Genomic DNA, 23,621 nt, shown 5'->3' on the forward strand with positions numbered 1-23,621 from the left:
AAGGGAATTTATTAGAATTCTAGTGAGTTCTGCTCTGTGTAATATTGCTCAGTTATGAAAGAATCCAAAGCCAGCAAACCACAGACATTTCATTGTTTACTTTTTTCAACTTCATGTTCAAAAAGTTACATAGTATTTTAACAATTAAAATGTGCTAAAGCACAGCGTTCTAAACTTCTAAAAGCCGCTTCGGACAAATACAGAACATTTCAATGAGCATAAAAAAAGGAAACCTGTATATGTATAATAAAAAGTGTAAAACAACTACACATTAAAAATTATTCAACATCACCATTAATGAAAATAAAATGAAACAGGAAATGTACAAAAGTCTGTGGGAACACAGAAGGAGGAGTAAACTTCCATACAAGCAGAGTGTGTTTGAACGTGATCGAAAGTTGCTTTAATCAAACATGTCGTCATCGTCGTCTTCTTCCTCGTTGTCTGACTCGTCGAAGTATTTGACATCTCTCTTGGCCCGGCCCGGCCGGTCACGGGACGGAGCGTTCATCGCACTCAGGCTGTTGCTGTCGTCATCCTCGTCATCGGATGGAGGTTTTTGAGGCTTCTGCACAGTAAACAATAAAACACTTTATTGTAATTACCACTCAAATTATGACTGCATTCAAACAGCACTAGAAGATGTGGTCCATAGTAGGCAGGGTTGAGGATTGAACCTACATTTTGAAAAGACCAAAGTACCAAAAATTGTCGATTATCAAAAGCTAGCTTGGAATATCTGGTCAGATTTCTAGTCTAGTTTGATTTTGATCCAATGGTTGATTTAAAAAAGGTTTTTCTAATTTTACTTTAGAAAAAGACTCACTCTGCCGACAGGTTTTGCTGTTTTCTTCATTGGACTGTACTCATCCTCAGAGCCAGAGCCCTTCCTCTTCCTCCCTCTGCCTTTACCTGCAAGTTTACAAAAACAAAAAGTGAACAAAAACTCCCCATTAACAATGTGATTTTTATAAAAAGAAACAGATCCTGTGCTTTACCTTTAAGAGCTGGTGCTGGCTTCTTGGACCCAGTGTCAGAGTCGGAGTCCCAGATGGATTTATCTGGTTTCTTTGCTTTTGGTGCTGGTGGCTTCTTAGGTTTAGGAGCTGCATCAGAGGGCTTCTTAGCTGCTACAGATCGAATATAAAAACATGACCGTTAAAACCTGCTTAAACATGACTTCACAAAGACACAAGTCATCCCTTTCAACCTCCTCCCCTCGACACTGTGACATCACAGTTTTTTTAAAAAAACGCCCTGACTCACGGTTGGAAACAGGAAGCGAGCAGTGGTCTCCTGCAGCAAACTTTCTGCCATCTAACTATCCAGCCATCCACCCAACCCACCTCCTCCTAATACGGCAGAAATCAGCTTATCAAGTCACCTTATACTTACATCATCTGAACTGCATCACTTCCTCAGGTCATAATTACTACAGCTGCTAGATGGTGTAAACGTAACTACAGGTCATTTTTGCCAGCCTGAATTTTAGACCTATACTATTGTTTTTCTCATGAGGACGGGCTGCTCTTATTGTATGATGCCGGCTGCATTAGAGCTCCTCCTGGTGGATGTTGTGAGACTTTACCTTTCTTTGCTGGCGATAGTTTGTCAAATGCAGAGCTGCTGGAGTAGGTGGAGAACACTGGGCCGTTGTCATCGTCGCTGTCAGATTTGGACCCATCTACAAGACAAACATGCTAATGTTTACCTGCTGCATCCAGCCAGTGTTGACAGTGTGCAGAATGTCAGCATACATCAGTTTAAATTTATACAGTGTGTCACTGATGTTTCTAAGGTTAGTAGAGACACACTGAGGGCAGCTCACTGACAGCTATAAGTGAAGGAAATGATCAGTTTAATGAATGCGGCACGAGACTAAACTCGATTATTTGAGAATGCATTAATGAGAAGGACTCGTTTAGCTCAACATCAGACACCAAATAACACTGAGCTTCACTCACCACTGTCGTTGCTCTTTTCAGAGAAGGCTGACTTGGACGAGAAGATGCTGGTTGTCTCTTTCTTTTTTGCTACTGGTGCAGACCTTGAAGGAAGAATAAACAATGTATTCAAACTTTATTACATGTTTTTTTTCATTTTACTAGATATCAGACAGTAGAGAGATGACAGGAAGGAGGGGAGATGAGTGTCTGACGTGTGGTTTTAGTCTTACGTGGTCTTTTGTTTGGGGGAAGAGTAGGAGACTTCGTTGTCGTCCTCGTCGTCCTCGTCGTTATGGTCGCTGTAGCGCTGCTTGGTGTCAGAGGCGGTGAAGTCGTCTTTGAACGACCTCACCGGAGAAGAAGCCACATCATCGTCTCCGTTCTCCTCTTCGTCTGCCTCCTCCTCCTCCGAGAAGTCAAACGTATATTTTGGCTTCGACGCTGAAAGACAAGAGCAGAGTCTGTGTCAAATCACTTTATTATTGCTGTGGGTTCTGATGCCTTGTACAGTAATCACTTGTGTTGCAGAGCGGTTGCATCAGACTGCACGATTCAGGCCCGACAGAGGCTCGTCAGCCTGAGGAAACATAGACTGAGTTTGCACGTTATTTTTTTGAAGTCAGGGAGCTCAAAGCTGCCAGTCACTGTGTAACCAACAGCTGACTGTGGCTCGTATCAAATGATCTGGACATATGAATGAGAAACAACAAAGATAATGTATGTAATGTAAAAAAATGTGTGGGCACTACAGATGTATCATATCATATGATGATACCAGTATAAATCTAACTGTGGCAACATTTTTCATATCACAATCTTTAAAGTATTGTAAGGTGTTGATGTATTTACATTATGTCTATGTCTCTGCAGTTGTGGTAAATAAAGGCTCCAGCCACTATTAAAGAAAATACGATGTGTGTGTAAGATTGCTGTTGGCTTTTCTGTGGAGGAGTTGGCAACTTCAGTTGTGTGGCGGTGGTTTGAAAAAAAAGCTTTGCACCACATACTGCATCGTCTAGTGATTACATCGACTGTGAGACGATTGGCATCGGAATCTGATTAAGCAAGTTGCAACACCGTGAACAAATAAAACATCAAAGTCGTTCGCAGTTGTAAAGAGTCTAAGCTAACAGTGCAGTCAGTAACAGTCAGTGTGTGAGGAAAAAAGTCACCACGTAAGCAGACAGCTGCCAGTTCAACAGCAGGCTGAAGTTACTTTGATAATCACCAGCTGGACACATTTTACCCAACACACATATATAGAATATTCATAGCAAATGTAATGACATTTGGTGAACGTGAACCATACCTGATGCCCTCTGGGACTTGGTCTCTCTGGGGATGATGGGTTCGCTGTTCTCCAGGTCACTGTCTGACTTGGACTCATCATCAGACCAGGGATTTCTCTTCTTCACCTTCTTGGCGGGGGTACCTTTGGGTCCTGGAGGTTTTCTCACTCTGGGAGTTGCTGCAACAGAATAAACAAGATTACCAGGCTGTTAGTTTATTGTCAGTACTCTCGCTGAGGAGCTCCTTGGTTCTTCAATAATGGATTACCATTTTCTTGCAGTCTGACACAGTAGACAGACAAGAAACACTGTATCATGTCTAGAAAGCTGAAGTTTGAAACATGACTGTGCTGATATATTATTCATCTACTGATACAATTGCAGCTCCATCACTTCTCACAGCTGCACAAACAATCCTAAAAATGTTCCACCTGCAAAAGTTTGCGACTGAAAAACATTGAACTTTCCCGTTTAATTCAATACATTTCAATTTGGATGGACGCAGACAAAAAGAATTTATGATGTTAGATGAAGAAGCTGAAGCTGAACAAAGAACTGACCTGGTTCTTTCTTCTCCTTCTTAACACGTGGAGCTTTTGGTTTGGCCACAGAGTTTTCTCCTGTTCCTCCTTCTCCACCCAAACCTTCTTCATCGAACTCCAACTTCACCGCCGGGTCGGAGTCACTCTGAGGAGCAAAAACACAACCTGTAACGACCCTGACGATTCCTGACATCGCTCTTTTCATGTCGGTATTACATGAGAGGTTGTTACCTTCTTCTTTTTGGTCAGTTTCTTGGCAGCGTCAGATTTGATTGGCTGAGTCGGAGGATCCACCCTACGGCCGAACGGCGAGGGCATGGTCTCCTCGAGGTTCATCTTCTTCACTTTAGGTTTGCCCACTTTACCCTTCACCAGTTTGATGGCCTTTCCTAAACTCTGCTCTTCTCGCTCATGGGCCTCCAGGTTCTGACAGACAAAACACGTATTCATCAGTTCCATACAGATGTACATACTCACCAGTCTGCTGCTCTCACTTTCTCTTTTTAAACACAAATACCAATATTCTCATTCACTAATTCCAATTGTTTCCACTTTGCTTTTTTTTCGATCACTGATAATATAGCTACAGTCAATAAAACTGTACATTTTTCAAATTAAAAGCCTACCAGGAATGCATTATGCCCTTTGAGCCATTAGGAGGCTTTCATTGTAAAACATCTTAGCAGGAAGTTCTGAGTTCAATTGACAGAAACTTTAACAGCAAAATGTAAGCAACCAGAAATAATTAATGAACAAAAACTGCCTTTCCGCTAAAAATGAGAAAGTGACAGTAAAACTTAAAATGTGAGCAGATTGGAAAAAGGGAGGCTTCTAGCTGTGATACAATAAAATATACAGTATGTATCCAATGGGAAAAAAACATGTAAAAGGCCCCTGAATAAGCTGTCTCAAATAAAAATCTGGTTTCATCTGCAGTTGAGCTAAATAAAGGCTCCCAGCACTATTTGAGAATTTGTATCTACAAGTGGGGAGAGTCACATTTATTTTACTTACTGATATATTGGGAAAAATATGTTGAGTGACTGCTTTGACAGACTAGAACCCTGATAAGAACTAAAATTGGGTGATTTTATTTCTTTGATATGAAAAAGGTTCAATTTGTTTTGACATTAGTCCCAAATGAGACGCTAACCGAATTAAAACACATCAAACCCTAAAGTAAGCTATCAACCCTCTTCCATAGTTGAGCCAGTGTTGTTGTGAACTGAGAAGACAATGAAAGACTAAATGATAACGTGTGTTCTGTTCACTTACATCCAGCTCCTCGATGAACACTGCCAAGTCCTCCTTCCACAGATCCTCTGAGGATTTCTTCTGTAGATCATTCAGCTCTCCTCTCTGCACATCAGCACACAATTACATCGTTAATGAACACACGTCTACTTTCCATACACTATGAACTGTGCTCCTGGACCTGAGAAAGCACTCAACACTGTTGCAGCTGGATTCTGATTTCCATTTGGGTAACTTGTGATAATTTGATCAAAACCCCAAAAACACCACAAAGTCCTGTGACAGGCAGATGAAATGAACATGTGACTGATGTGCTGTGATTAATACCTTATGGTCCCTCTGTTTGAGCAGCTCCTCCACCTTCTCTTTCGTCAGGCACCACAGAGGCATGCTGAGGATGTAGTTGAAGTTTGGTCCAGATGAGGAGCCCGAGTCCACTGAGCTGTCGCTGTCGTTTCCGTCATGGTAATCTTCTTCTTGAGCCTGTCGGAGAAAAAAAAACATCCCGTCATACAACAGAAAACCTAGCTCATGGTACCTCATACAGCTTCAGCCAGGATTCATGTGATTTTACAGAAAAGCTGCCAGGATTAATCCACTGTGTACTGTGTTTGTTAATAGTTATTGCAAAGATTACGATAATAGCCAACAGCTCTTTTCCACTCAGGAACTTAACAACCCAGAACCTGGAACTTCCTATAACCTGAACTTTTAAGGATCTTGCAAGGTTCTGGCATTTCCTTCTTCCATGTGTTTCCACTGTTTTTTTTTTTTTTATAAAGCTAGATGTAGTGGATAAGTCATTAAAAAGCCTACAGCTGGAGCGACCATGCTTACTTGCTTCACTTTACTTACTTCACTTGCCCACCAAGTGGACATCTGGAGAATCGTGCAGATTAGGCAAATTAGACCCATAATGATGAATGAATGAAAAAACAATGGCAGTGTTTGAACTTTTGCACATGAGCAAAAAGGTTGTTCTTTGTATTTATTGTTGTGATGTTTCAATTGATGTTATAAAGAATCAAAAGGAGATATGCAATATGCAGAGGAGGAAAAGGAGACTAAAACAGAGTTGTTTTATTGTTATCGGAAAGTTCTGCCCCTGAAGAAAGGACTTTTTTTTTTTTTTTTTTTTTACCACCTGGAACTACTGAACAGGGACTAAATTTAGTCCACGGTTTCTCTGATCAAAATAAAGATTTAGAAGTCTTGGTCCTCTGGGAAAGTTCCTGTAGTGGAAACGCTGTAATTGTTGTTCTTTATCAAAATAATGGTTGTCATGGTCGATACAGATTCTGTAGTTAATTTGTGGTTACTGTTGTTATGTTTGTTGTAGTCGTCTCAACTAAAACTAGAGCTATTTACGTGTTTATTACAATATGTATTGTCCAACCAGTTAATGTATTATTGTTGATGGAGTATGGATAGGTGTACCTTCTCCTGAGCCTTGGACCAGGCAGCTACAGGGTCAGACTCGTAGCCTTTCTGGACCAGCATGCGGATCAGTTCACGTTTGGATTTGTTCTCTGTTAAGACACAAAGAGAACAAGTCAACCACTCGCTGTTACACAAGCGGTTTATACTTGAGGTGATTTTTCAAGTATTTTCAGCGTTCTTACCGATCGTTATTTTTCCTTCGATCTTCTCCAGTACAAAGCGAGCCTGGTTGGAAAGTTTGGATGCCTCAGCTCCCAGACTGCCCAGTAACCAGTCCTTCCTCAGTTTGTAGTAGTGCAGGCGGAGCTCGAAGAACTCTTTAAGGATGTCCTGGACTGAATCGTATCTCTTCAGACATCCCATCTGGTCGAACAGCACCTGAGGATGAAAAGGGTTAAAAATCAACCAACTAGACACCATCTGTATGTCAGGACACAAAACACTTCCCATTATTTATGTCTCACTTGAGGTTAAAATCAGAGTTTACCATGGAGTTGCAGGTGAGGCTGGACTGCAGCTTGAAGACTTTGTGGAGGCCAGCTGCTTCAGCCTGGGCTAGTTTCTCCTCAGACATGCGAACCACAAACTTGACTGTGCTATCTGTGTGGTATTCCTTATAATCGTTAATGAGCGCTGGTGTTTTGTCGCTGCCCTGTAGCATGGGCTCCAGCACAGACTCCTTATAGGCCTGTAAACAAGAGATAAGAACCACAGTTACACCTAACACCAGTTCCCAAAATAACAGTTCTTTCTCTGGAGGCCAGTTAAGTTTAACCAGAGAGGTAAGACAAGGGGAGCTGAAGTGTACCTGTGTCCATGTCCGAACAGGCAGCTCTGTGATCTCGATGGTGTTTTTGTCGATGACCGACACCTCTCCGCTGACCAGGTACTGGTTCTGACCCAGTTCATGGATCAGCCCTTTGAAGTTTTTGTATCTGGGAAGCTGTTTGGGGACAAAAGTTACACAAGGAGAAAAACTGAGTGAAAGAATTAACAAAGTCAAACTTTGATGTTAAGATTTAGTCTTCTGGTTTCATCCGCTTTATCTGATTCCTTTTTCCACCTTCCCTTTTGGCTTTAATTGATCTATTTATCTATTCATGTTACATTGAAACATTCCATCTTTTATGTCTTTTGACCGTGAAAGTTCTTTTGTCAGGTTTTGTCAAGTTTCTATTGTGTTATACTGAAGGTAAATATATTATCATCTTGACCAACCCTACCTATGGCCAATCAGAAAAGAGGGAAGTGTCAACTAAAGTACTTGCAGTGTTAACAACAACCTGACACAGACTAATGTTTCTTCTTCATGCTCTGAGTCCTGTGACTGTTTACCATTGGCAGGGGGTCCTGGTGTTTGAGCATCCGGTTGATGTTGTTGACGATCTCTCGGGGGTCGTAGTTGGGGATTTTACACGCCCAGCCTGTCCCGATGCCCTCTGCACCGTTCACCAGCACCATTGGAATAATGGGAATGTACCATTCGGGCTCCACCTTCTGGTTGTCATCATACAGGAATTTGAGCAGGTTGGAGTCCATGGCTGGGAACAGCAGCTTGGCGAGAGGACTGTGGGAAAAGAAACCGCCATTATGGGACTCGCCATTTCCAGCACTCATAAATTCAAATTCATCTTGACTTTAGAGTTTTCTGATTCAAGTTCTGTAAAAATCTGTAAGGATATTCAGATTTAAAGATTATAAACACTGGTATCATCAACTGGAATAAACAAAAGGAATCCAACAGTCATTATTTACCTGAGCATGGTGAAGATATAACGAGGACTGGCAGCATCTTTGCCTCCGTTGATACGAGTACCGAACTGACCCAGTGGCTGCAGGATGTTCACGTTGTTGCTGCCCACAAAGTTCTGAGCCAAGTTCACGATGGTCATCATCAGAGCTTGCTGCATGGACACATGGGAAGTGGGTGATCAGTAACAATGAATAGAAAACACTGGAGGGAACGTTAGAGAGAAATCTCAAGCTAACCTGCAAACTACTCATCTTTCTATCTGTTATGATGACTCAATACACGGAGTCACATGTCTGAGGACTGCGATGAATTGACTGTACCTCTCCATGATGGTAAGCAGACATCTCTGCCACTGAACCGGCGAGCTGTGCCACCTTCACTTCCCTCTTGTCGTTCCTCTTCAAGCAGGTGAACAGGACCTTCCTCTGGCCTGGCTTTAAGCCTGCAAACACACACACACACATCCCATCATTAGAGGAGGACTGTCTCAGGAGGGCTGTATGAGAACATTCTATAAACTACATTTCACTTCATGTCCTCTAAAAGTCTAAAATAGTAATGGTTGTTAGTTTCTAAAAAGATTCTTCACTGTGGAGAAGAATGTCCAACATGAAACAGCTCACAGATGTGGAGTGTGTGTACAAACCGTCAACCAAAGATGGGATAGATCTCTCATTGTCAGAGTTGGAAAACAGAATCAGCTCCTTGTTGATGAAGTCATTGTATGACAGGTGCCTGGCCTGAGTTCCATACAGGTATTGCTGAAAAAAAAAACGAAGAAAGTGATTTTTTTGTATTTTGAAAAAAGGTATCTAAGGAAAACCACATGAATCATCACATGCCATCTAATCGCAGAGTTTGTGAAGCTCATGTCCAAAGGATTCTGACAGTGGGAGCAGCGCACATGTCAAAACCAAAACATCTTCATACACAAATTTTGACTTTCTTCCTCTCATCACTGCCTTATTAAACTTTCAACAAGGCCACAAACCTCTGGTAGGCCGTGCATCCTCCTTTGACGCCTGTCCTCCATGAAGTTTGTCAGCCACTCCTTCCTGTCGTCTGTCTTCTTCTTACTGAAGGCCTGGAACAAAAAACAACCACAACGTTGCAGTTCAGCCTCCATTCACTCATTTCAGCTCTTACATGCTTAAAAAAAAAAGAATTCATACATATATGCTACGCTTGTCAGTCGCCCCCTTTTCAGATATAAGGCAGCATCCCCAGACGGACAAAATTATACACTCAAGACCAGATTTACTGCAGCTTTTGTGGCAGTTTATCCAGGTGCAGAAACAAAGAAACATGCATTAAATACAGACTAATATAGAAAAATAAAGTGATTGGGCTTCAAATAATAAACACAATATCTGATCACTGTAACGCAAACCATGTCTAGTGAACGGGGAGTTTTGGTTTGTGTAGATTAAACTTAAAAATTTAATTTGAACTTGAACATCAGTGAACTGTAAAAATAACCGCAGGCTGCAACTAAACTTTTCTTTCTTTCATTAAGGCAAACAAGTGTGTGTGTGTGTGTGTGTGTGTGTGTGTGTGTGTGTGTGTGTGTGTGTGTGTGTGTGTGTGTGTGTGTGTGTGGCTCCATCTTCTTTGCATTTCCCAATAATGTGTTCACTGCCTCCTTTTGTATTAGAAGTATGTTATAAATTAGAAGGTCATAATTTTAACACTAATATTTGGAGTAATAGTTTTCTGCTGCCAAAGTAAGTGTTCTGTAATCAAGATGACTACATTATCACTTCATTTCTGAGCTGTGATCTCAGACAAATCTCACCACAAAACTCAAGAGCTCTCCTTCACTTGCATAATGAGTCTGGAAGTCAGTCAAGGAGCTGACTGCGTAATGAGTTGCTGCCTTACTAAATCAGGCGCTGACTACATGCAGTTTGCAGCTGCAAACTTAATAAAATTCACAGTGCACCATGCTATTTTCTTAGTAAATCTCAGTGACCAGAAAAATTGCAATCCAATACATGGCCCTGGCCACACATCCTGCCTTTGTGGAATTCATCGTGTCAGACAGGTATTGATTCAGTTCTACTGAACTGATGTTTTATTAGAGTGCATCATATTCAAAAGGTGTTTCTCAAAATTCTGCTGCCTCAGAAAACTGTATAGCGTTGGAGTATTGAACTCACCAGAGTGATGGCAGCGTCGTCCTCTGCTCCGCTGTATCTGAATGTGATGCGGTGCTTCTCCATGTCAGCAAAGTATTCCTTCGCCTCTTTGCTTGTACTTGTACCCAAACCTGGAAAATAAATTGAAGATTTGATATGCATTCATCATGTCTTATGCACATATACACATATTTTACATTTGTTTTGTAACAGTACGACTGGTTGCTTGGGGGGCCAGTTAGATCAGCACCTGACAGTATTTTGGCCAGGTTAGTGAGTCAATATTTTTCAGTTAGTCATCCGCACACAGGAGTAAAGTATAGAGCACAATGAAACACAACACTTATATCTTGAACCCTCCAGAGCACATACCCAAAGTCAAAATATATAGTATAGACCCACAAACAATAAAACACCACAACAGATGTCCCTCAATGCACTTAGTGTATAAAACTACCAACCTCCTTACTACACTTAATACACAGAGCCGACTTCTGTGGGTCCATCTTATTTCTGAGTTGAGGTAATATCTGAAAGTTTCAATTCATCTCAATTGTATATGTTTCTTTCTTTGCTAACCCCGACAGCTGGTGCGCCCTCTCTAGCTTGATTTTCCCAGCCTTGGTAGTCAGTGTGAGAACATGAAATGTATGGCTGAGGTGGCCTCTTACTCGGTCCGCTTCACCAGAAGTTCCCCAAATTTAAGATTTTTAAATCAAATATTTTCCAAAATTTTTTTCAAAAAAGTGAAGGAACTTTTGTTTGAATTTAGAAACGTTTTCTTGGACGTGTGTTATGATATATTTAAAGAGCAAACCTTTGTAGTACTTTATATGCCAGGTTTTATAGTTTTCTGTCTGTTTCTTCCACTCATCAAACTCTGGAATGCTGTAGAAGGCCAGCTCTTGCTTGTTCTTGGTCGCCTGCAGACAAAAAAAATCACACCAGTGAAGTTGAGGATTTCTTTACATTTATGTTGAGTTTTCATCTTGTACAATTAATAAGGAATGCTATCTAGCTAGCAAATAATCTCTAAAAAGAGCAGTACACAGTCATCAAAGAGCCCTTGGTGTTTGTTATTGGGTGTATTGAGATGGTAATGGCCAGTATTCATCTGTGTGTGTGTGTGTGTGTCTTACTTTGACAATTGGTGTGATAAATTCCTCCAGGAATGTGTGTTTGAGCAGGGACGGCCAGTTGTGGTGGAAGAAGTTGATGAGCAGACCTTTAATATGGGAACCATCTTGATCCTGGGACAAGAGGAGAAATGTTAGAACTATACGAGTGAATGAAGGGATAGAAATGATACTAGAAGACACCGTGTCCATGAGGCAAGTCACCTGATCTGTCATGATCATGATCTTGCCGTAGCGCAGGCTCCTCAGAGACTCTGGGTCTTCATAGCTCTTCTTGTATTGAAGGCCAACGATTTTGATGATGTTGTTAATCTCAGCATTTTCCATGATCTGTAGACAAAAAAAGAGAATGTTAGATACCAAACTGAAAATATTGAAGCTTCATTAAGAAATATTTTTTCACTTAATATATTTTTCACTTCTCAGGCTCCACATTTTATTTTCCTTCCACCTTCTTACATGTCATGTACACTAATGTGACAGAAGCTTTATAGCTCAGACACAATTAACTTACCATTACTCACCTTTTCAGTTGTCTCCGACCTTATTTTCATTATTACAAAGTCCTAATACTGCATTTTTATGTGGTGTTTCTGTTATTTTGTCCACCATCTGCAGGTTAGGTACTCACTACCGCTGTTTGTAACACATTTGTTGTGGGAGAAATTTCACTGATATTGAGCTGCTTACCTGTTTGTGTGTTGCTTCTCGCACGTTGAGGATCTTGCCTCTCAGCGGGAACACTCCGTAGCGATCTCGCCCGATGACTCCCAGTCCAGAGACGGCCAGAGACTTGGCTGAGTCTCCCTCAGTGAGGATGAGTGTGCATTCAGAGGAGTGTTTGCCACCTAGGACAAGGATATAGAGAAGATAACTTACTCATGTGTGTTCTTGTACAGTCTTGAAGAGAAATAAAATGACTTGTTGCTCTGAGTAGTTCTCTAGGTGGCTTTGATCCAAAAATAAAAATAAAATCATTCTCAAATAAAAGCCTGTATCGAAATGATGATTCCCACTAACAAATAAGACCTGAGTAAAAAGCTGAAATAGTTTTCATTCACTAATTCTAATCTCTTCTACTTTGAAGTTTTTTCATCCAGTTAAGCTATGATAATTACTCAACACTTCCTGCAAATTTCACATTAAAAGCCTATCAGGAAAGGGAAGGCCAGTAAGCCTTTTAATGTGAAAAAAAACATAAGTACAGGTGTGTTAAATTTCACTGACAGTAGCTTAACAAAAAAAAAACTACACTAAAAAGACTCAAACAAAAAACAGCAAAGTAGAACCATTTAACCAATAATTGGTATTTCTGTAATTAGTCTGATCAATCTTTGTTGATGTTTAATTTAATTAAATATTTCTGAAATTCAGAGCAGCAGAGCAGTGAGCATGAAGGAAGTTTTGAGTTTGAATCTACAGCAAACAAAAACATCAGTTTTTCAATAGGAAAAATTAAAACGGGAAATTAGAAATGAGAAAGCATTTGAGATTTACAGTATATTCTATATCCAACCCCTAACATCTTTAGTGTTTATTAGGCCAATATTATGCACTGTTTGAAGTAAGACTTATAATGTGCAGATAATGCCCTCATGAAGTCTTATAATCCCTTCTGAGCAATACTTGATGTCCTCTTTAAACCTCCCTTTCCACTGCACATCAGCTTTTATGATTTGGTTTAAGGGGAAACAGCTCCTGCGGTGCCATCTGTGGTGGACATTCATTAGAACACATTCTTCTACTCGATACATAATCACACTGTTGACGCACCAGCATCGTTGGCGTCATCTAGCTTGGGGATGCCTTTGATCTTGCTGTGCTTCACAGATGAGCACTTTTTATTCAGCTGTGTCTGAGCTTTGAACTTCACCCAGTTGAGTATACTCTCCACAATCCCGCAATTGGTTGCCTGTGGGTGACAAAGAGACAAAAACCTTTGATGCCCAGCTATTTTACATGAGAACAGATGAAACGAAAAAAAAAACAGAGAGGGGGGGGTTCAAATTAAACGAGAAGGGTCCTTACAGCCCGGACGAACTTGTCTGACAGAAGGCACTTGGACCCAAAGCTCTTGGTCTGTAGTGTCATGTTCTCCTTGGTCTGGGAGTCAAAGCTGGGATTCTCAATCAGTGCGTTCACAAACACCCAGATGTGGTTTTTCACCTGAAGTACAAACGAGAGGAAAGTGAGTCAGCTTGCAACACATGTGCACAATAACCTGAAAAGTAACTTAAAATCATTCATTACTCCACCTGGAAAGGTTTGACTGACACTCCTGCCTTGTTCTTCTTCTTCACCACTTCGATAAGTTTGGCCACTATCTGATCCACCACGTAGTCGATGTGTCTGCCACCCTGAAACATACACAACCTCAGTGTTAGAAACACATTTTAATCACAGACTTTTTTTTCTTATAACACACATTCTATCACTGCTGCTTCAGATACCTTGGTGGTGGCGATGCTGTTAACAAAGCTGATCTGTTGGAATCCTTTCTCGCTCATGGTGAGGCAAACCTCCCACCGTTCATTTACAGTTTCGTTCACCACCTTCAGGGCCACGCCCGTCTCGTCCAGTTTGTCCTTCACATATAGATCCACGTAGCTGCGGAACCCAGTAACCTTTAATGACAGGAAGGAAAGACGCAAGTTAGGTTCAATATCAGTATTCACCCGCATCATTTCAAAAAAAAATAAATAAATAAATCACAGCTGCTCTCAGGCCTGTCATAAGTCATGGACCACAGCTGTTTGGGACAGAAAATGTGTTATAAATTACTTAAGATCAACTTCAGAAAAACGTTAGGATTCGTTAGTAGCTGCTATTATGTTAAATATCATCGTTGTAGTGTCTGTCTATGTTAGAGCACAGAGCAGCTGGTGAATACATCGGTATTATTATGGATAGAGAAACTGAAACACTGATGAAAGATCAAAAGAAGAACTCTTCATCATTATTTCATCATTTGTACAATTCTCATGAAACCTGACACATATAGAGATGTATTCAGATCTTTGAATTTACAACCACAGTTTAACTAGAATGATGTTCCACTAAAAACACACGTTAAGATTCGTTATGCTGATTTATCCAGTAACTCCCACACCGCTCAGTAGCATAAACTGAACTATCTTCTCAAACTTTATATTTATTTAATCTTTTATAGAATCTACTTCTGTATTGCTTTGAACTGTTTGTACTGATGGTGACTCTTCAGTTCAGGTCTGTGAAGCTGAACTTCATGACAAGTTGCATAACTGTATCAGCGATGTGAAGCACTCTACACAGTGTCAACAGAGAAAAAAAAAACATGTGGTGAGATTGAGACTTACGGGTAACTTTTTCCCGTTCAGCGTGACTTTGACCCCCCTGCAGGAGCCGGCTACATCATATGCTCTGCGGGTAAGAAGTGCTACGATATCCTTGTCCAGTTTCTCCATCTTGAACTTGGAGAGATCTGGCTGGAACGTCACGCAGGTGAAGTCGTCGCCGTCGAAGAACTTGATCTTGGGGTCGGCTGTCTTGGTCATGTTGTTCTGCCATGTCTGAGGGCGGTGAAACACACGGTAACACACACACATACCTGCCGCTGCCTGAAAAACCCTCATATAAATATCTAGATTCTTTTACTCCATCACTTCAAATGGATGAATGATCTTTTATGCAGAGTTTGTCCATGATCCTCTTGAACTCAGAACATCCAATCCAGTGTATTTAAGCTTAAATAAGTGTGATATGAAACACCCGGTGACTTAACTGTGCTCACACCACCCTGAAGGATGCAACCACAAATGGTGATAATATACACAACCTTACCTCAGATATGACCAATGTCAAAACCCTAGAAAACAGCAATTGTTTGACTCAAAGATATCAACTGGTACCAGTCAAAAGCTTGCGAACAAACAAGACCATCTCCTATTCTAAATCAAGAGTAGACAAACCCCCACCTGTTTAAAACTGTGTCTGTACTCCTTGCAGGCGGTTTCCACTGTGAACTTGGTACTGAAGATGTTGCAGAGTTTAGCACCGTATCCGTTCCTTCCACCTGGGGCCAAACAAACAGTTAGCAGTCAGCAACAGTCACCTTTCTGAACTGATTTCAGTCATCACTGATAAAAAAAAACAAAAAACGCTGAGATGGCTCCTCTCACCTGTGACCTTTTTCTCATCATCGTCGTAGTTGCTGGAGGTGAGCAGATGGCCGAAAATGAGAGCAGGGACGTACATCTTCTCGTCCTTGTGCTCAACCACCGGGATTCCTTTACCGTTGTTCCAGATAGAGATGGTGTTGGACTCACTGGTGGGGACAGAGTAGAGAGGAATGAATCAGTGATACAGGTTATATGAACACAGACAGTCTGATATATATATGTGAAGGGCTGAGTGCTGAACCTCCATACTTCTTTGGCATCAATTGAAATGAGGCTCTAGCACTGACAAATGAAAACTATCAACTTTTAAAAGCTGGTAAAAGTGTGTTTTACTAAAAAACACTTTCCAATTCCTTCGTCAGGGTTTCTGCACTGCTCACTAAAGTAAATGTAAGACTTTTTAAGACCCTTTTAATACCACATATAATGCCGTTTAATACCAATACCAGTCAAACCAGCCAAAGAACAACAGAAAACCAGTCAGGACCTACAAATATTTATCAAGCAGATTCATTTATATAACCTTGTTTTTTTGACTTTCCAGCTGTATAATACTACTAAGGGGGTGTTAAGACGTCTTGTTTTTTTTTTTGAAATGACATCTGTCAGTGACCCCCACATCTGATAAAATATGATGCAGTTTACTTTGTGGTGACTGAATAAGCTCAACCACATGCAGGCTGAGGGATCTCTGGAGAGCAGCATTAACATCTCTATAAAGCACATTAGCAGCAGAGACTTTATGTGCCAAGGCTAATGGTATCATTTATACAGCAGGGGACATTAGAGAGAGGAGCAGCTCAGCTGAAGGACACGCTGCTGCTTAAGTAGTCAGATGTGGATGCAGTTGGCAGGCTGGAGGTGAACCGCATATAAAACAAGAGCTCGGTGCATTTCAGCAGAGGCTCATTATACTGTAGTGTTGCCTGGATCTATGTCTCGAACATCCTTCATCTACTGCATGCATTCACAAGCCCTGTTAATATCCACGGCATGGAGAAAACATACAGCTTCAGAAAGAAAGCAACGTCCTTCCACTAGGAGCTGTCTGAGCATGTCACAAGCTCAAAATACAAAAAAAAGAAGAAATGATCAACTTTTAATCAAAATCCAACATGTGGAAGTGTGAAGTAAACACTCTACTTAATAAACAAGGAACAATGTACTCACGGGTCAATGGTGATCTTAATGGCAGTCATGTTTTTGTCTCTTTGTTTGTTATCTGCTGCGTTGACTGAAGGAAAAAAATAACAAGAAAATATTAGAAATCATCTTTCAAATTGCATGTTTCATCCAAAACTCAAAGATTTTGAAATCACAATGAGCAAGTCCTCATGTTGGAGAAACTGGAACCAGCAAATATTTGGAATTTCTGCTTGAAAATGACTTAAAGAATTAACCAAGTTGAAAAACTGTTAAAGTTAAAATCTAATGACCTAGAAGAGTTTCAGTATTGGACTGAAGTAAAAACAATAATGAGTCTATTTTACACGTGAATAAAGAAAGATGAATCAAATAGATGTATGACACATTACTGCTTACAGCATAAAGCATTTAAAGGCCCTCCAAATCCACACAGGTGTTTTCAATCAGGGCTGATTGGATCTCCAGTATGTATTAATAAGAACACCCAAACAGGTTCAACAAAACCAACAGGAGAGTAAATGAGCTGTCAAACAACCCTCATCTGCACACGCCCACACGGTCCAGAGAGGAGCTCCTGTGTAGGTGGACTGTGGCTGTGTTGAGGCTTTAAATGTCACCTGTATAATCTTTATTTTCATACAGTCCTGTATAGTATGAAAACAAGCTATATTTAACTCTTTGACAAAAGTAACTAAATTCAAGGTCTTCCAGAGCTTTCAGCTGAATCTATGAGTAGATGAAGTACTGATGAAGGCCGTGAGCAGTTGAAAGCTCCGGGAAAACCCTTGAATCAATATTACTATGTCAAACTACTATTTCCAAGGTCAAAAATGAATTTTCATGCTCATATATTTAATCGTTTTAATTACATATTACATGAACTTATAATGGATTACATCAGTCATTCATCAGGCCAAAATACATTTCTGCTGCTATAATCAACAGATCAATTCATAATGATGTAATAAGCATTAGTTGCAGCCCTCGTGTGCACATGACTACTCATTATTCCCACATTTTCTGGTCATGTGACAAAATGATAGTTTTGAGAGTATGGTCAACCTTGCAGGGTTCATATTATGACACACCTAATGATAGTAAGATATTAGGCAATAACTAAAAACGTGTGGGAGGTTCAGTTTTGGAGGGACACTGTGAGGGAAATATTTATGATGGAAAAACAACAGGAGGTCACTTCACTGCTAAGAAAAACAACACTATCAATATCTGAATCTGGATGAAACATATCCAACATGGACATTAAAACTATTGAATAAGTCATGTTGGTTTAATTCAGTGACACAAACATTTGAATTTCACACAAAAATGTAGCTTCTCTTGTTGCTGAGAGTGATTCTGCCTTAAAATATCCGCTCCTGCCGGGTACCTCTTGTATAATTACATGGACACGGCGATAATATCCAGACAATGAAATAGTGTCATCAATCAAACACCTCCGTAAACACACGGGCTAAGAGGGCCAAGTGTGCGGAGATGAATGCAATCATCAACAACACTCCCATGTGGTGAGCGGCATCATTACAATGGTGCACTTTCCTAACAGAAACCTCATGCGCGACATCACTCCCACATTTTAACTGAGTCATTAAAACTAATGCGGAGCAGATAGAGCGTACAACTTCTTTATTAACCTTTATTTAGCAGAGGAAAGCTGACTGAGCAAACTTCTGCACTGCTGCTTTGACCGTGAGCTGCTGCGACTTCTGAAATGATTTCTCAGTCTACTTTTCACAAATGTCTCTATTGAGACTGCACACAAAGATGAAATCACAGAGGGAAACTAATCTCCAAATACAGTCCTAGATCAATGCCACTGAACAGTGCCCACCAGCACGCTGTGATTCTGTACTGATGATAAGCACTGAATATCACAGTTATGGAGTGACAATCGTATATGACAAATGAACCTTTATATTAACTGCACACATTACAGTGTCAAAGTCAGAAGAACGCTGTGGATTTACTCACCAAGAATTTCATCAAAGATCTTGTAAAGTCCTGGGACGTAGGTGATTTCTCTCTGGTTCATTCCCACCTCTTCATCAAAAACCCACATTTGCTGAAAAAAAAAAAAAAAGATACAAGTCATTTTTAAAAAGGATGTAAAACACATTCATAAATGATTCAGCTGTCAAAACAACAAAAGCTAGAGATCATTTGCTAGAGTATGCATGTGTCAGCATGTTAGCACTAATAGATTCACAACTTTAAAGGCTAGTGTAGATTGTTGATGGCTGATATTAATTATATATGGTTGAAGTAGGGATGCAATAAACAATCATTGTGTGATTAGTCTATTATTCTTTTAATTAATAATTTAATTGAAAATGTAAAACAATAAGTCTCTTTACAGAAGCTGAAACAAACAAGTATTTAATATTTTCAATGATAAATTACTTAAAAGTTTAATTATAAAATTTCCACTGATTATTTTTTGTAAAGTAATTACATTTTTCACTTGTAATTTGGTCTGAGTCACCACATCACTAATATGACATATTGTGTCTTTACAGTTAGCCATTAGATGGCTAACTGCTTTTGTACAGTATTATTTGTATTTATAAAGTATTAATATAAAAAGAAACATTATTAAACAAAATGAACACATTCAATCTTCAAACAAAGTAAAGTATGTGAACATAGTAAGACATCAGAGAAGAATCTGTGTGACTGTACTGGATGACTGACAGCTTTCTGGGTTTCTGTTTTGAAGGAGTTCCGTGTTGTGTTTGTTCACACAGAGCTGCAACGCTCACGCTATATTTAAACATGTGAAACGAGGCAAAGCAGGAAGTTACGCGTCGAGTTTGTTTACTACAACATACTGCTTCGCTGTCTCGTGATCTCCTCCTTGGTTTGGAGGGAAAGTAGTTCTCCATTTCAGGTGTCAGACAAATATCCAGATGTTTTCACAAAGTCTGTGGCTTTTGCTTGTCTTGTGTCTTGTGTCTATCTACTAGCAACACACCCAGCTGCTGTGATATATCAAAGCCACGGGTTTGGAGGACAGAAAGCATTTTATTACAGAGGTGACCAGACATTAGTTTCTTTCAGTGAACTGTCAAAATGATTTTGAGTATTTGTCAGTAAAAAATGTATTTTATTTTGTTATAACCCAGGATGTGTTTTCAACAGAAGGTGAAATCCAGATCAGAGCTTTCACACCAAAATAAGGCAGTATGCTCTGCCTTCTATCTCCATGAATTTTACACATAAAAGTGTTTTCAGGTGTTGGGGAGTGCTACTGTAGATGTGAAAAAAAGTTGTATGACTCATTTTGTGGCTCCAGACAGAGCTGTGTGAAATCTGATAAAATGCATGTGGAATAAAAAAAGACATTGATTTTGATCCTTTAAATCTTTAAAGATGTCAGTTGTGTGAAGTGCAGCAATTTATACTTCAGGTTCGACTAAAATGCACATGTGTGATTAACTGGTTTTTAGTTTTGCAGCTTTAATCAACACTGGACTGTAGCTAGAGGGAAACTATGGTATTTTTCAACCTGGAGCCTATTTTCCCATCTCTTTGTGTCAGGTTGAGTTGTTGTTGAAAGCAGCTAAATATTCAGCCATGACAGAGTTGGAGAGAGAGAGGAGTGCCGGGAGGAGTTTGTTGTGTTGGAGTACAGAAAGCGTAGCTTAGTGTAACTAAAAGATTTTCAAAGTCATGGCTGAATATTTAGCTGATTTCATCAACAACTCAACTCTTGCGACATCTCACAAGACTTCTCCTTGAGCTTGTTAGACACGACAACAAACCGACCAGATCAAGTGAAAGGTAAAGAAAAAGGTTTTATTTCTCTGTATGGTCCTTTTCATAATGTTGTTAGACACTTATAATAACAATCTGAGCCTGTCAGAGAGAAAAACAAGCACTTTTAGTGGGCGTACATTGACAGCGTGTTATTGTCCCGTCAGATTACATGGCAGCCTGTTTTGCGGCTGCAGCGTTCTCACTCAATACTGGACTCATTTCAAAATGGGAAATGATGGGGAAAAAGGGTCCAGGTTGAAAAATACTGAAATTTCCCTTTAAAAGGCGTCTCTACTGCTGCCTGTTAACCTGCATACCTGCATTCATACCCCTAGGTCCCGAGATGAGTCTAAAACTGAGAACTTGTAGACAACCATGCTCTGGACTCACCTGGGTGATGGGCTCCACAGTGCCGATATATGTGTCTGGACGGAGAAGGATGTGCTCTAGCTGGGTCTTCTTCTGGTACACTCTCTCCACAGACAACTTGGAGCCCGCCTTGTCTTTCTTGGACCCTTCCATCTTGCCGGTATCACCCCTGCCATTCGCTGCCTCCTGTTTGACAAGATTGTTTGTGTTATTAATATACACATAACTCCGATAAAACCCCAGGAGCTGAGAGAAAATGACTGAGCTGGGTGGGTTGTTGATAGCAGATTATCAGTGCTCACCACCACGAGGAGAGCGCCCTAATCCTTTATCTGTGGCTTTGTCATTTTGGTGGCAGATAATCAACGGATACAAACTCCAGTCATTATAACTAGACAGTAGAGGTGACCCAAGTTGTGCCTATAATGAGGTGAGCTTTAAACCTTGTATCTCTCTATTTAAAGCAGTAATAACAGTAACAGTAATATTTGCGCAAGTTGGTGAACATACAATAACATTTTAAATTTTTGAAATATTCCAATGAAGCTAGCGGGAATAACAAGAATTAAAAGGAAATACTTGCAAGTATTTATTTGTCACGAAGACAGAAAGAAACATGTTCACTTATGAATTGTGGATACAAATGTAAACATCTCTGAAATCATAAATTAACAGTTTAGTTATGATGATTGAACTCGAGTTTAAATCCAACACATGACAGTATTTAATGTAGAGACTCAAGCTCTGCCTTTGTGATGTTAAATTGTGTGGCAAAAGTTATAGAAACATATATGAAGTTGAAACCTATAAGTTAACATTTTCAAAATAAAATCAGGTTTGAGTTGCCAAAACTAAAAATGCTTAAATTCCCACTGACATGTTTGACATATTTTCTTCTCTACCCCATTACACAGCATATATTGGTAGTACTGTACCTACAGTATATGGAAGTATACATATATGCCTGCTGTATGAAAGAGATATCACTATCTCCTTGCATTACAGTATTTTTATGTAGCTAATTACTGGTAGTATATTTGTCTGTCTTGTTACAGTCACCTTGTTATAAATAACCAATAGCTTCAGTGTTAATTCACATGTATGTGTTTCTAAAAAGGTGCTGGTAAGGACACTATGGTGTGTAAATGTGTTATTATTACCCGATGCAGCCATGACACAAAATCTGGCATTCAAGGCCAAGCTAATGCTGCAACGGACTATAAATGCAACCAGACTAGAAAGTTACAGTGCTCGGTCTCTGACTCTGAGGATGCCTTTGTGTGTTTCTGTGTGTGTGAGTGGGAGGGCTGACAACTGTTTACTACCGCGGTATGAGGAGTCTGCCCTACGCCATTGGAAATCCCTGCTCACTGTTTTTAATCAACAGCACACCTCTAGACTTGCACAAGTTAACAAACTAGAAGTTAATTCGCTTTAAAGCGATCTACTAACTTATCCAGCGCGTTTTAACACAGTTCACTCCTAATGTCCCTAACAGGTAAACACTGTGTTTAGGAAATACCAAATCAAGAGGTTCACTGAGATGACCTTTGCTCCATTAATAGTATTTACGCTGTCATAAACCACCAATGATTGTTGTAAGTTAAGCCGTAGGGTCACTTTACATGTTTTAGTTTTCTACGTTTAGTCCCCAACTTCGGTTTGAATGCGTAACGTTAAACCTCAGGCTGCAGCAATGTTAAGGTTGCCGTCTTTGTCCCGAGATAACAGATTATTTATAACTCTGCACCTATCAGTTATTGTTGTTATCTTTGTTTTTGAAAAAGTCTTCGGTGTTCCTGCGTCCGGGCGCCGGCCTTTGTGACCCGGTCAGGATTTAAATGGAGACTGTAGCTGGCTCTTTAACAAGCGTATGAATGGAGAGAACAGCCACTGTAATGGACTTGCGAGGGATTTAAACGCTTGCTACGGTGAACAATACACTTAGGTTACGAATTACAAATGCACAGTTGAGCTTATAAAATTATAAGTGAGATAGTTGTACAGCAAACAAACTTACCATCCAAGCCAGACCCCCGCTTCCTGCTGCGCCGTTGGACATCTTCCTTTGTGATCTCAATTTTTTTGTGATGTTGCTCGTAAAATGTCTTCAATTCCAGCGATATTAAATGTCCGTCCACATAACAAATGTCTTAGTTGCTGTAAGCCACCAAAACCTCCTTACCTCCCATGTTCTTTCTCCCGTTTGCTTTAAAAGATAGTCCTTTGAAGGTATCAAAACAAGCACAGAAGAAGGGAGCGTATCGCGGCTTTTGTTAAAATCGACAAGCGGAGGCACAGTAGGCCTAAACTTCCAACAAAGATGCTAACAGGGCTACTTGCTGCACAATAAATACTGTACAAAACGCGCACGTTATATACGCTTACAATTTCATGTGAAAACTGAACAGAATAAAAGAGTTGTTTAACTGAAATTCTCCAAAAACAAAAATACTTTTCATTTAGAAATAAAACGAATATTAGCTAACGGCAGCACCCGCTGTCCGGCTCCGCCATCTGCAAGATAGACGGCGAATCGTCTCGCAGATAAATCCACCAATCAGGTGGCTGCTTTTCAAAGGCACCGGTATGTCGGCCAATAGAAAAAGTCATCAGTCAGTGAGCCATTCTTTGTTTTCAACGCGAGATGGCGACAAAAATCCACCAAGACTCAACA

General features: G+C 40.2%; 1 protein-coding gene across 2 annotated transcripts; it reads right to left on the reverse strand.

Moving 5' to 3' along the window:
* Positions 1–83: 83 nt before the first annotated feature.
* On the reverse strand, positions 84–23,484 carry top2b (DNA topoisomerase II beta). Of its 2 annotated transcripts, XM_042434812.1 has the most exons (36): positions 22,965–23,484; positions 20,966–21,130; positions 18,791–18,881; positions 16,826–16,889; positions 15,656–15,801; positions 15,452–15,549; positions 14,834–15,046; positions 13,949–14,122; positions 13,754–13,855; positions 13,527–13,664; positions 13,272–13,410; positions 12,189–12,346; positions 11,703–11,828; positions 11,502–11,612; positions 11,180–11,285; positions 10,384–10,493; positions 9,216–9,308; positions 8,871–8,985; positions 8,545–8,666; positions 8,227–8,375; positions 7,807–8,038; positions 7,280–7,414; positions 6,959–7,159; positions 6,654–6,849; positions 6,469–6,560; positions 5,359–5,514; positions 5,053–5,136; positions 4,009–4,203; positions 3,796–3,922; positions 3,256–3,414; positions 2,177–2,387; positions 1,965–2,047; positions 1,589–1,684; positions 999–1,130; positions 827–912; positions 84–568 (listed from the first exon to the last, which is right to left on the reverse strand). In XM_042434812.1, exons 1-36 carry the CDS (start codon positions 23,004–23,006, stop codon positions 404–406), a joined length of 4,812 nt encoding a protein of 1,603 aa, XP_042290746.1. In that variant the 5' UTR covers positions 23,007–23,484; the 3' UTR covers positions 84–403. The 2 variants fall into 2 exon arrangements, with proteins under 2 accessions (XP_042290746.1, XP_042290747.1); XM_042434813.1 differs by lacking the exons at positions 16,826–16,889; positions 18,791–18,881; positions 20,966–21,130; positions 22,965–23,484 and adding an exon at positions 15,318–15,342 and having other exon boundaries at positions 15,656–15,766.
* Positions 23,485–23,621: the final 137 nt, after the last annotated feature.

Source organism: Thunnus maccoyii, chromosome 15, assembly GCF_910596095.1.
Source record: "Thunnus maccoyii chromosome 15, fThuMac1.1, whole genome shotgun sequence".
In the NCBI taxonomy this organism is placed as follows: domain Eukaryota; kingdom Metazoa; phylum Chordata; class Actinopteri; order Scombriformes; family Scombridae; genus Thunnus; species Thunnus maccoyii.